Source organism: Falco naumanni, chromosome 4, assembly GCF_017639655.2.
Source record: "Falco naumanni isolate bFalNau1 chromosome 4, bFalNau1.pat, whole genome shotgun sequence".
In the NCBI taxonomy this organism is placed as follows: domain Eukaryota; kingdom Metazoa; phylum Chordata; class Aves; order Falconiformes; family Falconidae; genus Falco; species Falco naumanni.
In genome coordinates this window covers 39,318,283-39,336,215 of record NC_054057.1, presented here as the reverse complement: position 1 = coordinate 39,336,215, position 17,933 = coordinate 39,318,283, and the positions used below count along the sequence as shown (strand labels likewise).

Below are 17,933 nucleotides of genomic sequence, written 5' to 3'. Positions count from 1 at the left end.
TTGGTGGTGTCGGCAAACTTGCTGAGGGTGCGCTCAATCCCAGTGTCCATGTTGTCGACAAAAAAGATAAAAAACTTTTCTTTCAAGAAAAGATGGAAAACTCTTATTTTTAAGACCCAAAGCCAATGTTTATTTTCAAAAAATCAGAAAAAATCCCCCTTTTAAATGATCACAGAGGAGGAACAGAACAACTCTTCAGGCATAACCACATGCAATTGTACAGAAAAAATGACTTATTATGAACTGCTGTGGACTAATCTTACACCTTCTGCCATTAATACAGAGGGAAATACTCACAGACCAGCATTTTCTATACATCTTGTTATGTGTTTTATCAAGAAAATTTCATTAGAAGGTTCCAGCAGATAAAAGTGATCACCAGGAAGCTTGTAAAAGGAAATATCTCCACTTGTTAGATCATGCCAGGCTGAAAAAGATATTTAAAGTGTCAGAGAAATTTCAACTATTGTGGTCATTTTACATAAATATTTCAAAGTTACTATTTAATAATTATTTTAAATCCTGTATCAACTGTTTAGGTTCGTACACAGAGACTGCTCTGTTGATTTGTTTCATTTAAGAAGGAGATAAAAAGAGTCCAGAAAACTTTTCATTAACCAATTCAATACAACAGGAAAATGCACAAGTGCAAGAGGAAAACTATTTAAGCAAAGTACCTTCTAAATCATATGGCTTGTCTTCAGATCCATTAAAGCAGGTAACATCACAAGAGAAGGAGATGTTCCTTTCTGCCTTCTCAAAACTGTGAACGTAAAAAGTAGCAAGAGAACTTTCCATAAGATGCCTATATTTGAGGTTTGCTTCTATATACAAAATAGCTTTTTCTTTCTCCTCCAAAACATACCAAACTTTAGAAATTAGACTGTGCAGAATCATCAGAGGAATTACTGTAAGATTCTTCGCTCCTTAGCCTATTGTAATTAGGTCTAGAATGTTAAAGAAGGAATGACCCAATAGGAAAAAAAGAGCTTCAACCTGCAATAAAAATTCTCACCTACAATAAATCACGTTGTCTGCTTATATTCAAGTTCTAACGTTTCAGGGCCTTATCGGCATCGGGCTCCTATGGCCAAAATGGGTCCCACATCCAAGAGGGTCCTTGTCTTCACCAAGGTAAGAAACCTTAACCACTCAGCTACATGAGTTGTTGTGTAACACCCAGTGGGGACAGCAGTTAGGACAGAAGCCGGTTGCTCTCTAGATGCCTAGAACACAGGGATTCTTTGCTTCTGGTTAGGCTAGGGGGCCTTGGATCAGGAGGCTGAATGCAGTGATCCTGAAGCATGATCAATTGATATTATCAGCCTCAGAAGACAATAAAAGATGCTAGAATATTCCTTTCAGTGGCTACTAACTCTGGATCCTAAGTAGAACTGCAATTTTACCATGACATGTTCACTATTGTAACAACCGTAGTGCTACAGTAAGCAGTTTTTTCATCTAGGGCTTAAATACTAGAATATAAATGGAAAAGCACACAAAGGAGAAAACTACGTTTACTGTTTCATATTTTTTTTATAACAGAAGTGAGAACAAATTACAGAGAAAGAAAAAACCTGAAATGATCAGACAGAAGTAAAACGATAAAATACAAATATAAATGTAAAACAAAATTGTAAAACTTACGAAAATGTCTGAAGAACTCTAAGGTCTTCCTTGAAAGTAAGTAGCAGATGGTTCTTAATTTCTTCATTTTGCAGAAGCTCAGAAGAAGTTCCTCCTGAAGTCTGTATATATGTAAGAACGTCCTCATCTTCTGTATCATATATGGGTATGCTTTTGATGGGAAGAAATGCTTCAGACTGTCGGCACCAGACAAAACAGATCAGGTATCAGGTGTTGTATAGAATATACTTTAAATAATATTTTCATTAAGAATTGTTGTACTAAATTTACAATGATTCTGTCTCCAAAATGTAATGGCTGGTTAGTTTAACATCCACAGAGAATACTTCTTGGGAAGGGTTAGTCAACTGTGTTTGCTGAAAATACAGATTATGAGTGAGCCAAGTACCCTCAAAGTCTGAAACTTCTACAGACAAATAATAATGAATTTCATTTCGTTCAAAGTTTGACTGTCACTATTGAAATACAACTAATACAACAATCTATTTAAGAGAAAGAAAAGCCTAGCAGTGGGCACAAATCTGACTAATGTAGAATTGGAGAGACCAACCAATTATGGAAATCTGCAGGAAAAACAATTGCTTCCATGAAGTACTAGGTTGTACTCAGGATTACTAAGAAGCCCCAGAAACAGAAGAATGGAAATAGCAACTGCTGACTGAGGACAGGAGGACTGGGAAAAAGCCAATTCATTGTTGTTTTCCTGAGAAAGAATAGCAGAACCACCAGAATCCCAGAAGAAACTGAGGACAGCTTAAATAGCCAACAGAGAATGAGGACAGAAGGAAATAAATGGAGAAACGTACTGAGGGCTGGTGCAGGAGGTTTATGAAAGACTAGATTAAGACAGTTACTTTAGATGTTACGGAGTAGGGAGTGGCATTTTATATTTTGTTTTGATTACTGTTTAGAATTAAGCAAAAGGCCACCGTAAATAATACAGTATTCAAAAAGGCAGCATTAGGTTAAGGAGACTGTTCTCCCTAGGCTAAGGTAAGCAGCAGTGAATATTCTGTAACATGAAATTCTCCATCTGCCTCAGAATTCATTTCCTCTAAGAGTACAGAACATTTTTCTGTCTACATTCAGAAGCAATGCTTCTTTTATATTAAAGCCACTCTGCATACCATACTATAAAATGTTATTTTTACTCTTGGTAGCTAATACACTGTTTTGTTTCATACTGTTAATGATCCTGAAACTTACGTTTGGGGCATGCCCCCCTGATACAAAGAGATGGATTGGCTCTAGTCCATACTTTTCTTTCAAGTGTAGTGCAACTGCGAAACTAAGGTAAGATCCAAAACTGCAGTGAAAAGAGAAATTAAAGTAAGCAAAACCAGGTTTAAATTTTCCAGTTTTTACATATAACTTAAACTTCAGTGGTAACTGGATATCTTGAACAGTTACTGAAACCATATGTAAATTATAGTCATATTAGCTAATTGACATGAAGTGTATTCCTATACAGTCTAGTTTTACAAATCACACTTTCTTTCTTTTACTAGTCTCCTTAATTTGCAGAAAGAACAGTTATTTTGAACACTTGGGACTAAGTGGTCTTCAAAAGCATGTGTTTTACAAATGGTTCACCCTCTGCATTCATATAAAGCAAGCACTAACACAAATACTAACACTAAACACAACTACAATTTATCGGTGTAAAAAATAAACAACATAACACTGCCATTTTTAGAAGATGTTGTGCCTGAAGTAATAAATAAATAAATAACCAGTCTTTGAGATCAACGGCATGCTTTAGGATGACTTGACAAAAGACCATTGCACAAGTGTATTTTCCTAAAGTTTTTGCAAATAAAGGCAAGTGACTATCTACTTCTAGAGTTCAAAGATAAAGCTCCTTCACCAAGGTATCTGAAAATATATATATTTTTACCTGTGACCAAAAAATGCAAATGCTTTTTCTTGCAATTCTTTTAACAAAACACTTGTAATTTCATTAACTACAGTTTTCATGTCTTTTGCAAAAGGCTCGTTAAGACGAGATTCTCTTCCAGGAAGCCTTACAGAGGATACTGCAGAAAAGGTGAAGGGTAGGAAAAGAATTATAGTTATTTCAAATAGAAACAGTAAAATAATTTTAATTAAGGTTTTTGATCTATTCTGCAGAATATATAGATTATTTAAGTTAAACATTCTTACAGTTGATAGAGTGTATTTGCTATTGATACTACTGTCTTTTAATCCTGTGAGAGATCAGGTTTCCATCCCTTCCTTTACTCACAAATGTTGCCTTTCCAATTGATCTGATTGATAAATGCCTTGGCTCAGAAATCCACAAGGTCCTGATCTCAGCTGAGGTTTCAAAGCAACTTTATGACTATTGATAACAACAAAAAATTCATTAATTTCAATAATACTAAGTTTGAGGGATGTGTAAAATATATAATTTCAAGGGCAGCATTAGAAAGTTAAACTATCAGAATCAGAATCATACAGTCCCTCTTCTTTGCAGGCTCTTCAGCACTGCATGTAGTAAAATGTGGAATCATAGTATAAATTGATGGCAGTTTGTAGTTATATGGAAGGATATATTACATGCTTTTATTATACTCCTTTCAAAATTGGGGATTTTCCTCTCCCTGTTTAAAACAGATCAGAAAAAAAATACTGATTTTCTAAAATCTCCTTGGTATCATGCATACCGCCAAACTCATATGGAAGTAATGGGTCAGATGCAAAGCATTTTAGAAGAGAGAATAAATTGCTACCTAATACCACAGGTAGCAGTACAGAAATGTTTGCATCTTCTATACTTCCTGACTGCACAAAGAGCATGCTGTACCCTGTGTTGGCAGTCGCTCCTAGGCCCTCTCCTTAGTATCTTCGCTGGAAATAGTTCCACTGGGCAAAAGCTTTTTTTTATTATTATTTGTTTGGGGTTTTTTTTAAATGTCAAGGAAAAATTGATGTGACTTGTGCAACTGTTTACAGAAAGTATGAAAGCGTTTAGAGGACTGATAAAATTGCAATGGCGATGCTCTCTATAGATGCTAAATTATTTCTTTTTCTTTGTGGAAGGTCTGGAAAATGGCCTTGGTTCCTCTTGAAATATATCAATAATGAATCTTTATAGTGCTGATATAGTCTGATAGCAATGAGAATTACTTTACACTGTAACTAAATGTAATTTCACTGTCATGAATCTATAGTTTAAACACCAGTTTTGATACAAGAAGTGCAGAACCATGCAAACACTCTGGATGGAAATTCATCCTGTGCAGTCTCTCAACAATAAAAGTAGTTCGCATACCTTTGCTGTTAAGTTTGCTGGTGCCCTTTTTTAACTTACGTAATATGCCAGTATATTGCTGTTTCTGAACGGATAGCTTTTGAAGCAGTCAAACATACTATAGTCTTGTGAAATGTCACTCTAAGAATGTAACTTTTTAAGCTAGTCAAATAGAATTTGATCCGAGGTGGTACAGAAACTTACTAAACTCAATCCCCTTATGGAAATGCTAATTCCTAATGGAATTCCTTTCTGGATAAGACCCATTGGAAAGAGATTGCAGTTCTTTCAAGAATGTTATATTCCATTCAAAAATTTTGTCTGCTGTGTATTTCAGACTTGCTTAACTTCTGCTTTAACTACACAAATGACTAACCTTCAATTGAGCTGTTGAAGAGTTTGCCCCATTTTGCAAATTGAGAAGTTCCACCTCCAGCCCATGGAAAGCAAATCAGCCTACAGAGAGCATTTGGTCTTTTGTATGGACAAGCAACCAGCTTCTCCATTCCTGAAAAAACCCAAGAAAACAACACATCATTCTAGAACAAGACTCTTCAGGTATAGGAAAATCAGAGTGAATGAAGTCCAATTTGAAACAATGGGCTGCAATATTTTCTGTCATCAGAACTGCTTGTGCTACATAACCATCTGTTAGATATGAGATAATCTTCATGCAACAATGGAAACCAGTTCTGCTTTTATAAATGGTGATGGAATAGTATTAGGCAACACCCTTGGTTAATATTTTCTCCTATTTGAGTCACTAACCATAAAGAACTTAACAAGCAGCAAAATAATTAAATTGATACGGGATTTCAGGATGGCCATTTAAAAACACAGGCTTTTAGAACATACACAAAAAGATAAGGTCCATCTAAACACCTAGAAAACATAAGGACCACGTAGTTCAATATTCTCTCTGCTCCGTGGTGGAGTGTCTAAGTGGATGGGAAACATCTATGAATTTCTCTTCCATGTATTTATCCAGTCTCACCTTAAATTCCTATGAACAGTTGGCATCTACAACATCCTCTTGCAGTAAGTTGTACAATTATCTTTGTGGGGTTTAATCCAACTCCTACAACTTCATTTGATGGACACAGGGTAGTACAGTAAAGAAAGTGAATGGTGCATCTCTCGGGATTTGCCACTGAACATTTCTGAGATCTTTTATTATATTGTCTCTGCCCTCTTTCAGCCTTTTTTTCTGACTGAAAAGGCCTGGCTTGCTTACGTATCCCTCATGTAGCAGTGCTTCCATATTCATGGCCGTCATCACTGCCCATCTCTGGACTCTTTCTAATTTTGCTATATTCTTTTTGGCATGGTGGAGAAGCCAGAGCCACATTCAGCTTTACCACAGCAGCTTTAGTATGTTTGTTTATTGACTGACAGAAGTAACAGCTGTAGCAAGATTCATAACTACTCTTTCCTTCTTGCTGAGAAGGAAAAACAGCGTCAAAGATGTCAACTGCATTGTCTCTAGCATCAGAATCTGTCATTACTGTATGAACAAAAAAGCAATTCTCAACCATTTTTATTCATTCCTGATTTTCTTGTCCTTTATTCTTGCTGATTGAATTTGTGGACATAAGTACTGAGGTGACATCCTACTACTGCTAGCAAATCAGTCTGTGTTCTGTCAAAAGAATCTGGGAACACCATGTGAAACAAATACCTGCTAAAGAAAAATTAATTAGAAGCAATAGTGAAACAGAATTTTCAATTTTTTTTTCCTGCAAACTCACATGTTCTTGTTAAAAAGACTGAAAAAATAATAACAAGGGAATAACAAGCAGCAAAATTCCATTTCCAAAATGCTGCAGATCATTATGGGTATTATTTCTTGCTTTGAATATAGCTCAGTATATGCAAGAGCTGATTCATCATAAAATACACCTATGTGCTTACAAGCAGACTTTTTTACCTGCACAAAAAGTTTGAGAAATGCAACCAGATCAGAATAGGCAGCAATTTATGCCTATTTTAAAACTATATAATGCAAGCAAGACAGAAGAAAGTCTACCCAAATGTTGCTGTGGCAATTTCTTGATTTTCAGATATGTTTAAATTGGAAAGTTTGTCAACATTTGTTAAGAATGACTTCAAAGAAACTACAAGAAGAGCAAACCAAAAAAAGGTGCATCAAAAATCACTGGGAGACAGTGTGAGCTTAAAAATAGCTAAAGGATAGTGGAGCCAGTGTTGCAGAAGACACAATTCCTCTAGTAAATTCATTTAGCTTCAGTACCGTTAGTCTCATTTACACAGTCATTTCTTCCACAAAAAGACTCAAAAACTCCAACATTTCTGAAGCTTATACTTTAGCTTGACAGTCAAATAAGAAAAATCTCTTCTCAAACTGATTCTAAAGGTGATACAAAAAATTCAAGCAGGATGAAGAAGCACATTTAGTCAAAGTCTTTAAACTATTTAAAAATACATTACCAGTCACTGAGAATCTTTCACACTTTCTGCTCATACATACAGGTTTATTCCATCACCATCCAGCTTACTTTAGATGCAAATACCTGAACAGTCGGGAAGACCACCTCTGCCAGGAAATGACCGCCTGAGGGTGGATCCACTTCTCAGTGCTACACAGCAAAAAGCAGGAATCAGAATTCCTATGTATCAGCAGATACCAGAGCAAAGCCAGCTTTGCAGGAGAGGGCCTGTGCATTCAGGTGGCACAGCCACCTGCTTTTAAGGTTTTTCTAGGCTTACGGGGAGGCACCCACACCTCAACAAAAAAGGCAGGGTGCATAGCATCCCAAAAGGGAGACAGAAGCATCACGTCTTAGGCATGACACAGAGCATTTGCGAGCAATAGAAGGCAGGTGTGCCGCATCATTCCCAGTGATTTAAAAAGCACGGGTTAACATGCCCATGACAGTTCAGAAGTTGTAACAGTTTTAATACATAGAGGCCCACAGCTTCACTGAAGAAAAAGCCTTCAAAAAGTAACCAAGAAAAGCCAGACTTTTGTAAGAACTGTATTGAAAAATACAGCACTCACACCTCTGGTGGACAGTTTTGTAGGGATCTGAAGATGTTAATGTAGAAGACCATCACCTGATTTGAATGAAACACTGCATTTGGTTAGCAGGCCAGTTTAATTTCTACAAGCTTGAAGACACAGTGGTGCATGAACACCACACTGTGGCTACATATGATAATTTTATATTAGCTACCATATGATCCTGGTGACCAGATGCTATCAACAACCTAAAAACACCAGTGTATTTTGTAGCTGCATTTGTAGTACTAGGAAGATTGGCTTTTTTTTTTTTAGTGTTACTCTACCAGAAATATCAGTAACAATAATAATAAAGTAAAACTATTCTAAAGCAGTGACAAAAACTAAACAACCTGAGTGACAAAATGGGTTCTGATGCTTAACCTGAGACACATAAGCTGGACTACTTTGTAGTTTTCACATTGTTCTTCATTCTGCTACATTTCTCTAGATCATTTCTAGGATGCTGAAAAATCTGTGGTGGTAAGAGAAAAGCCTGCCTGCCCACCTAGTCAGTCAGTAAGCACTGCTCCTTTCCCAAACGAGGTCTGTAGTCTTCTATTTGCTTCTGATTTCTGCTTTCTTGGGGAAGCCTAAACCAACCCTTCTGACTGCAGCAGTTCCCGCTGGAAGGTGCGGGCTCTGCCATGAGGGCTGGTCGCAGGCCTTGCAGCTGCTGCTTCAAAATGGCAAACATGGAAACTGCTGCTAAGGCTTCTTTCACAGTACTGTTACGTTGTAATTACCGTGAAGTAAGATGAGGCACACCTATGTTTGGAAGGTGCACAATTTAAAGCAGCTTACATTGGCTAGTCCTGACCTGTGCTGTTATGCACAATACTGCTTCTCCACATCATGTATCTGCTATCAGAAGCACTTGATTATAAGGTACAATTTATAATAAAGAACCTAATATGCTTTATTTATTCCTACCTCAGATTGTGCCAACTGTAAAATCTGACACCCAGTGTTAATGTTGTGGAAGCCAGCTGTTAAAAACATCAGGGCCAATAATAATGTTCCTAAAAGTAATAAAATACTACTATAAACAATTCTTTCCCAACTAAGGCTGAAAATAAAACAGGTTAAGACTAAGATTTTGAAAGCACAGCATTAATAAAATACTATGATATTTCCTTAAAAATAATGAAATTATAAATTGTATGTGTTGGTTGGTCTTGTTCACCTTCTAAATTTTTTCTCAGTATCAAAGGAATAGACATTTATTGGGTTTCATATGAAAATTTAATATTTTCACAGATTAAGTAGTTCAAGGAGATGCCACTCAACTAAAATGTTGTTTGCCATTCCCAGGGCTGAAGGTAAAAATGGGCTTTACAGAACCAACTTTGGCAACTCAGTACTAGTACAGAATAGGCTAGACTAGACTATTGCAGTCGCAAGGGACCTACAGCGATCATCTAGTCCAGCTGACTGACCATTTCAGGGCTGACCAAGTTAAAGCACATTATTAAGGGCATTCTCCAAATGTCTCTTAAACAGTGACAGGCTTGGGGCATCGACCACCTCTCTAGGAAGCCTGTTCCAGTGTTTGACCCCCCTCTCAGTAAAGAAATGCTTCCTAATGTCCCAGTCTAAACCTCCCCTGGCGCAGCTTTGAACCGTTCCCTCGCATCCTCTCACTGGATCCCAGGGAGAAAATCTCAACATTTCTCTCTCCCCTCTCCTCCCCAGGAAGCTGTAGTGAGCAACGGGGTTGCCCCTCAGCCCCCTTTCCTGCACACTAGACAGCTGCTCCTCGCAGGACATTCCTCCCAGCCCTTTCGCACGCTCCTCCGGACACATTCAAGGACCTTCACACCCCTGGCAAACCGTGGGCCCAGAGCCGCGCACAGCGCTCCAGGAGAGGCCGCGCCAAGGCTGAAGGCAGCGGGACCAGCACCTCTGCGGGCTGGCTGGGCTCTGTGCGATGCCCCCGGGGCGCAGGCTGCCCCTCGGCTGTCAGGGCACACCGGTGACTGACACCCAGCTGCCAGCCAGGCCCCCGGGTCCCTCTCTGCACAGCCGATCTCCAGCCACTTCTCCCCCAGTTCATACTTGTGCCCGGCATTACTCCATCCTAGGTGCAGCATCCAGCATTTGGACTTGTTAAATTTCATCCCATTGATCATAGCCCAATGCTCCAATCTATCTAGATCCCTCTGCAAGGCCTCCTGTCCCTCAAGACAACAGCACTCCTCGTTTGGTATCATCGGCAAGCTTGCTAATGGTGCATTCAACTCCTGCATCCAGATCATTGATAAATGGGTTGAAAAGAACTGGCGCTAGAATTGAACGCTGAGGAACACTGCTGGTGACCAGCTGCCCGCCAGATGTAGCCCTGTTACAGTGTATTACAACTCCATGTATTTCACTTCCTAGTCACTCAGCCTCAAATGATAAAAGTAAAGATACACTTAAATCGTTCTCTTAAAAACCACTGTTAGCTGCTTATATGGAGAGGCAAGCAATTAAGCAGTTATGCCATCCAAAGGAAAGCAGTAGTAAGCCAGCTCTCTAGGACAGTGTTGAGACAGAGACAGTCCTAAATGAATCGAAAATAGCATGCATCCCAACTTGTTATTACTCTTAAGTATGGCCTCAGAGAATAATACACAAATAATAAAACAGGAGTCATGCAGATGAAACATGAAGGGAAAAGCAGAATTTGCAGAAGGGAAGACTTTAGAGATGCATTAACAGGATCTCCTGGAGAGATTTGGAAAGATGAGTGACACCAGACAGTATTGACAAGACCTTACCTGGAATTCTGTCTATAGCACTGGTCAGCTTCTTCAAGAAAGGTAAGTTCAAACTGGATCTCATGCAGGGCATGGCTAGAAATGAGAGCTTATGACAGAGAATACATTACTTTCTACAAATACACTGGAAGATGAGGGTGGAGAAAATGAGGACATTCAAAGTAATGGTTGCATGAATTAACCATGGCTAGAAATAAGATTTTTAACCACTAGACCCATACGATTCTGGAACAGCTTTCCAGAAAAGCTACCTGCTTTAAGATGGAAATTGGTTATAGAAAATGTATGTGAGACAATGACTTGGTGAACATTTTCAGCACCATGCTTTTACTAGCTTGATGCAGGGATGAGTCTGTACATTTGTGAAGAAAGCCAGCTAGTTGCAATGCTGTAAGATAGTTTTGCTAACAGAGAACCAGTTTTGTTTAACAAATACAGAGTCCTTTTTATTATTATTATTATTATTATTATTATTATTATTATTATTATTGTACTTTATACACACTGCATGCACTGAGTTAGTCTGCTAAGGTCTGCTGAGCAAGAAAGAAAAAATTAAAACATACTCAGAGAAAACAGGAAGCCTGGAGGGTCTAGAATCCAGTAGAAAAGCTGACTTTACAGTCTTGCAAAGAGAAATAAAGCATGGAAGTTACATGAAAATGGTCAGTATGTATATAGGGCTGGCCATGGGAAATAAAAAAGCCCACAAATGGACATTTTTGTTGCTGTCTCAGGAAGTGATGAACATGTGTCAACATATCATTACCTGAAGCATCATAGTAACTGATACAACTGCTTCACTGGTACAACCAAGAAAAGTGCTTCTGAGAAAGAACAAAACGTCACTAGCACCAGTTTCCCCCTGTTCCTGTCCTGTGGTCACCTGCAGACACAGAAATGTACTGTGGCAGGAACCCAGCTGCCAAGAGGAGACCTGCCTGCACTTGCTCCTTGCAGCAAACACAAAAACTAGGGAAATGGTTTCTGAGTTCCAAAAGCCAGATTTAGAAGAACCAAAATTAGAACAACAAATCTTCAGATAAAGACATCTGGACAGGAAACAAACTCTCTCATTTGCTCAGCCTCTCAGCCCACGTTGCAGTCTTGAGACTTTTACCTAAGCATGCTCGGATGCACCCTGCCTAGGCACAACCTTGTGGCACTCCACAGAGCTCTCCATCTGATCTAGAATGCAGGAGCCTTAGCAATGCAGACTGCTAGCCAACCACAACCTCCTACAGGAATGTGGTGAGGCATACAAAATGGTAGGCAACAAAAAACCCCATATACTATTGTCTCAGATACATCACACAGCTTAAAAACCCAATTTGGTCTCTAATTTTGGAGGCTCATTTACAGCTTTGGTACAAAACTTACTCTACAGAAATGCTTTCAGGCAGCAAAGGCACCTAAAATGTTCAAGGCAAGGATCCAAATGTCAATACCTACTACTGTAGAACAAAAGACAAAACCAGACTGCAACACTTCCAGGCAGCAATACCAGATAAGAGAAGTTATCAGATGCTATAATAAGCTACTGAGGCAGTCCGGACTGTCAATAAGAAAGCTGTGGAATAAGAAAACAAATGTTTTCATCCTTAGGTGCTCTGCTCCCCCTAAATAGAAGGAAACCATAAGGATTTTTCCAGTTCAACAACCACCACAGGTATTCTTAGCACAAAAGAGAGGCAGAATTGCCACTGTGGACCCCATCCAGTTTGTAAGCGAGTATGAAGACATATTTTAAGAACCAGAAGCCAACCTGAAGTCAGAAATAAACATGTCTTTTATACTTTCTTTAGCTATAAACTCTGACACTCCTGAAAATCTCTTTCAAATCCTTCAGTAGATACCACTGGGTTTGAAAGATCTGCCCATCATTTTGGGTGCTCAAGTGCTCCACAGTAAAATTAATCATATTTTAGAGAGACTTTCAGGCTTACAGTTGAAGTTTACAGCAGCAGCAGAAGATTGAAAGATAAAGGCAATCAACAACCAAGAATCCAACAATCCAGGAACTCCGAAAAAGTGTCAAGAACAGAATTTCAGGATGGACATGATGAAGCTAAAGCAGAAGCCTATCAACATCTATGCCAGCCATGTATCAAGCACTGAAGGATTACAACTGGATCCTGAAAAACTGAAGGCAATTAAGGAAATGTCAAGAGCAAAGCACAAGAATGAAGTACAGTGACCATCAGAGAAAAACAATGCAGATCTGATCTGAGCAAAGCATTAGGTCTAACATACAATAAACATATGAAGCAACTAAAGTTACAGAGAGAGGCTTTCAAAAGATGCCTGGGAGTAGTACCATACAAAGCCTTGGCTAAGACAGGCCTTCTAGACATATAAAGGTGAGATTATACAGAAAAGCAAATGACTGTATTCCCCAGAAGGTTGTAATTCCATCAGTGCATAGAGTAAATAGGCAGTATGATGACAAATCATTAGGAAACAACATGAGGAAACCAATTGCTGAATGCTCTCAGGCATGTTAATAGCACAGAAGTGCTTCTGTAGGAGGATAAAAATTTCCTCATATAGATGCCCAGAGCAGGACCTTACACTTGCCTTTACAAGTTGTACATGTGCAGGCTGCAAACTCTCCACAGTGCGGCACAACTGGCTCTGTGGAACAGGAGTTACTCGGCAAATGTAGCAACATAGGCACATTTGCTTTTGGAGGCTCCAAGAAAGCTAGCAAACTCCATAGTCCTATAGCAGTAAAACTAGTATTGATTGTGAGGATAGTCAGATCTCAAGGAACAGTCTATTGCACTCTCCTAACAAGTGAAAACATAAAAATTTCCTGTCTTTAAGAAGCAGTTTAAGTGGACAAAGCAGTGGTAGCAGTAGATAAATGTTCACTTTTTACAGAACAGCTATCTTACCATAGCAGATTACAACTCCAGCTTCTGGAATTATGAGTATCTGGACACTTTGTGCATAGCTATATCAAAAAACAATCTGCAGGGTAAGAAATTATTACCCATCAGCTAATCTACAGAAACTATACACTGATGACCAACAGAAATAGTGATAGATTGAGACAGTGGTATTATTTTTTTTGGTTTGTTTGTACAAAATTGTACAAACATTTTTCCCTTCTCCCTCTGCATTTCTGTAAAGCATGAAGAGTCACATAGTTGCCAACACCCAGCCAACCACTGAAAGTGAACAGCGGTGCCAATTTGATGATAACTTGTGTATTATTCAGAGCTAGATCTACTCTATCTGTCACAAAATGGGGGCATGGCTTATGCTTGTACTTCCACTACCATGCACAAAACTCTGTCCTAGAAAAAAGCCGGAAGACTACTATAAGCAACAGAACAGTACATTGTATCTTCAGAAACTTAAAACCAGTCAAGGCTTGTTTTTCTTTCCTTCACATAGGCTGATGATGTATCTGTCAGCAAAAGTTGATAATAAACTTGACAACAGTTTGGAGAACTACTACTTTGCATGACTGCTACTCTAGAGAAGTAGCAGCTTCTGAAGGAGGTCCCCCCATCTCCCAGCCGTGCTGCTCTCGGCTCTTGGACAGCAAGTGGCGGGCCTTAGAAGCACCAGTCAAAAGGAAGGTATGCAGGAAAAGTGAAAGGACACAGGATGTTAGGGAAGAGAGTGTACCAGGGTCCTTAACACAGAAGCTTTTCCTTGAGAGGCTGTAATCAGGAGGAAATTGAGTTTGGCTTTTACTCACGACTAGATGACATGAGAGCAAATATGCTGAGGGGCCTTGTGCTAAGACCTGTGGATATGTTTCTTTGGTATCTGATACCTTTCTCTTTGTAAAAGGGTTGAGTTCATTACCAGTTGCTATTACTAGTTACTGCTTCATGGCACCACCTACAGCTGTCTCAGCATCACAAATAGACCTCATCTTCCCACTTCCATCTCTCATATTCTTAGAGCAAACCCATGGGACCAAAGGAGAATTTGGTAATACATATTTACCAAGTTAATGAGCAGCCCATGCTGTAGGCATGAATTAGCTGATGGACGGATATAACAAGATAGCCATAAATCAGAGTCTGATCCTTCATACCATCTTTGGCCGATACTTGATACTTTGATGGAATGATGGGCAGACACCCCCTCCTTAAAAAGGCAAAAATAGAGGGATTGTAAACTTTGCTGATGCACTGGTAGGTCCATAAACTGTTCATACAGACCCTCTGCTCAAGCACTTGCTAAAGCAGGCCTCAAACTGGCTAACACAGGTCACTCACACAAGCAGATAATAAGGTATGGAAACAAATACAAGATTCACGTAACAAATCAGTAAATGGGACAGATTTGTTAGTCACAGGATGACGTACAGTAGTATTTGATGTCAACAGCAGTGTAACAGCATTCAGAATCAGCGTTGTCTTTGCTGCAAAGTTCCCATCAAAATTAATGCCTTTGTATGAATAAACACAAAGAAGTCTGTATTTCCTCCTACAGAGCTGGGGAGTCTGATACAGCTTTCTTTTGCTGAATAGAAAATAATCTACACCAAAAGGAACTGGAGAGGGTATCAAAGCTTGCATACAGTGTCTAGAGGGACATCCAGCTGGCAATCACAGTGGTTAGGATGCTTCTGAAATCCAAAGCTAGTAGAATTGCTGCAATAGTGGTCACAAATCAAATCTAATTTGTTGCAAAATCTATGCTGAAGGCAAGTATGGGGAGCAGAGAAACTGCACGGTTCAGGGAGTAACTTAAGACAAAGCTGTAACTGAGACGCACATTTGTTGTCGGCTTTGTCTGATCTTGCTGATGATGAGACAATCCTGCCCTTCCTAGCTTCTGGGAGTACACATTTCTACCCTAATCTTTTTGTCAACACTAGCAACTACATAGCTATGTAGGAGCACATTGTTTATCAAGCTGAAAACTAATACTTACCCTGTTTTCACTTACATCAGTCAGCTGATCCCACAGAGTGTCACCATCCTCCTGTCAATAAGGAGAGAGCTTTTCATGACCTTTTTGCAGGCTTTGACCCACTTCAGCCAGCTGGAAAGGTGCTTGCTGAGATTACATATACAGCCACAAGGTTTGGATGTAAAAGACACATATGTGCTAACCTAATGGAGTAATTTGCCTTTAAGAATTATTTTACAGCTCTTACTGAAACAAAAAACTTGCAGAGTCTGTCTTACTGGTTTGAAAGGCACATTCAGCTGATCTAATTTTCTTACAGGAAAATATATGCCACACACAAGAAAGAATTACTGCATGAATAAATCATCTTCTTTGGCATAAAATCAGATACATATGGATTTATTTGAAATCTAAGCTTATCTGATTAGGGAAATGACTTTCTTTTTCTTTTTTTACAGGGCAGCAGTTCTAAAAAAAATAAAAGAATTTCTAGATTGTCTTTATCTTTTCCCTACTTCTTTCTATTGATCTTATGCCTCAGATCTGACTTAGACCCTACTACAATAAAGAAAGGATACATAGGAGTTTCTCTGCATAATCAAGATTTTCCTGGATTTTCACAAGAAACAAGCTTTTTTTTTATTATCTAAAAATTTAAAGTTAGATATGTGATCTGATAAATTAATGGCAGTCAAAAACTGCTTTAGAGTGTTCACAGTCAAAAAAATGTTTCTTTGTTGAACTATTGGCAAAGAAATGGCTCAGTGTGAGAAAAAAAAACCCCACTGAATTTTGTTTTAAGAAAATATTCCCTGGGAAGTGCATATTCTTTTATTGTCTTCACTTTCAGAATAAGCTCAAAATAAAATTCTAGGTCTATAAAGAGCTGTATAAAAGATTAAAAAAGCAATCATTTAAACCACAGAATAGTTTAGGTTGAGAGGAACCTCTAGAGATCATATAGTCCAAGCTCTGCCTCGTTGAGTTTTGAGTATCTCCAAGGATGGAGACTCCACAGCCTCCCTAGGTAACCTTGTTCCAGTGTTCAACCATGCTCACGGTGAGGATAATTGTCTTTCTATCTAATCCCTTGTTCTGCCTTGCATCTGCAAGTCTTTTGTCTTTTTCCTGAGTACAGCCAAGAAGAGTCTGGCTCTATCTGTCCTCTTCATCCTCTTCCATTAGATAGGTGAAGACATTATTAAAATCCTCATTTAGCACTGCCCTCTTAAGATAAAACCGTTTCTCTCAACCTTTCCTTGTACACCACCCACTCCAGTCACAATCACAGGGGGCCTGCCAGACTCACTTCAGTTTTTCAACATCTTTCTAGTACTGCAGAATCCCAAACGGACACAGATGTGGTATAGTAAAAACATTTTGGATTATTTTTCAAGCATGCTTTTGAGACATAAGCTTTCAGGGCATGAAATAGTAGGTGGAGAAATATTAATTGAAAAGTACAATTGAAAACACAAGCAACAAGAGAACAGCTTTTGCACTGACCAGCCACTAGGACAAACACAGGAACAGACTCAACAGCTTCAGCCTACAGAGAACATAAAGCCAAAGGTAAAGAAACACAGTGCTTGCAGCACAGGGCTGTTTTGACATTTCCCAAATGAAAATATGTTCTATAGCACACAGTCTAGAAATCTATGAAATTAGTCTTTGTGAACTGCAAGAGCCTGGTATGACCAGAGAGGCTTCTCAGATAACCTAGGCACTTGTAAATCTTATATACTAGCCACATGCCATTCATGCATACGTGGGTTAACTGCGTGCCTGCAGATTCTGGAAGCCAAGTAAAAAGCAACCCCATCCCCAGACAGATGTCTACTCACAGAATTCAGATTTAAGGTAGTCCATTCAGCAGCCCACCATTAAGCTCAGAAGTGGACTAGGGAGCCTGGGAGTCAAACGATCCATTTCACTGGTAGGTACGGAGTCTTCTATTAAAGCCACTGGGAACATGGAAGCCTTGACAAGTCAGGGCATCAACAACCTGGTAGCTGCCAACCTGTAATAACAGGCCCGGCAGGCTGTAGGACAGGTAAGCAATGTCATTCTCTGCTGATTTTATCTTCACAACAGAAATGCGTTTTGTGCAGCCTATGGATACCAGCATGTCTCAGCGTCCTACACATTGTGATCCAGTTGGAATTTCTTATTTCTGCAGCTGTATCAGTACCTTACACATTACTACGTCACACACATACTTGTTCACATTCATCATTCACAGTATCATTAATAAAAGTAAATAAAATGTATTTTCCAGGGTAAGTACTTCAGCTTTTTAGAAAACAAGGTCATGAAAAGAGGGGCCCAGTTAGAGGGAAAGCACACCTGTAACATGTATTGTAATATTTAT

At 39.0% G+C, this 17,933-nt stretch overlaps 1 protein-coding gene across 9 annotated transcripts in view; it reads right to left on the bottom strand.

Moving 5' to 3' along the window:
- Positions 1–103: 103 nt before the first annotated feature.
- The window catches only part of OLAH (oleoyl-ACP hydrolase), a 21,584-nt gene continuing 3,754 nt past the window's right edge, over positions 104–17,933 (bottom strand). The window contains exons 2-11 of one of the 9 annotated variants that reach the window (XM_040591186.1): positions 17,407–17,604; positions 15,584–15,634; positions 10,682–10,769; positions 7,432–7,497; positions 5,277–5,408; positions 3,545–3,683; positions 2,854–2,953; positions 1,648–1,823; positions 678–763; positions 104–427 (exon numbers count right to left, since the gene is read on the bottom strand). In XM_040591186.1, the coding sequence (XP_040447120.1) occupies positions 294–427; positions 678–763; positions 1,648–1,823; positions 2,854–2,953; positions 3,545–3,683; positions 5,277–5,408; positions 7,432–7,497; positions 10,682–10,754 (906 nt within the window). In that variant the 5' untranslated portion in view covers positions 10,755–10,769; positions 15,584–15,634; positions 17,407–17,604 and the 3' untranslated portion in view covers positions 104–293. Of the gene's footprint in view, positions 428–677; positions 764–1,647; positions 1,824–2,853; positions 2,954–3,544; positions 3,684–5,276; positions 5,409–7,431; positions 7,498–8,852; positions 8,942–10,681; positions 10,774–15,583; positions 17,357–17,406; positions 17,605–17,933 lie in introns of those variants that run through there. The other 8 variants (XM_040591187.1, XM_040591188.1, XM_040591192.1 and 5 more) reach the window with 8 other exon arrangements.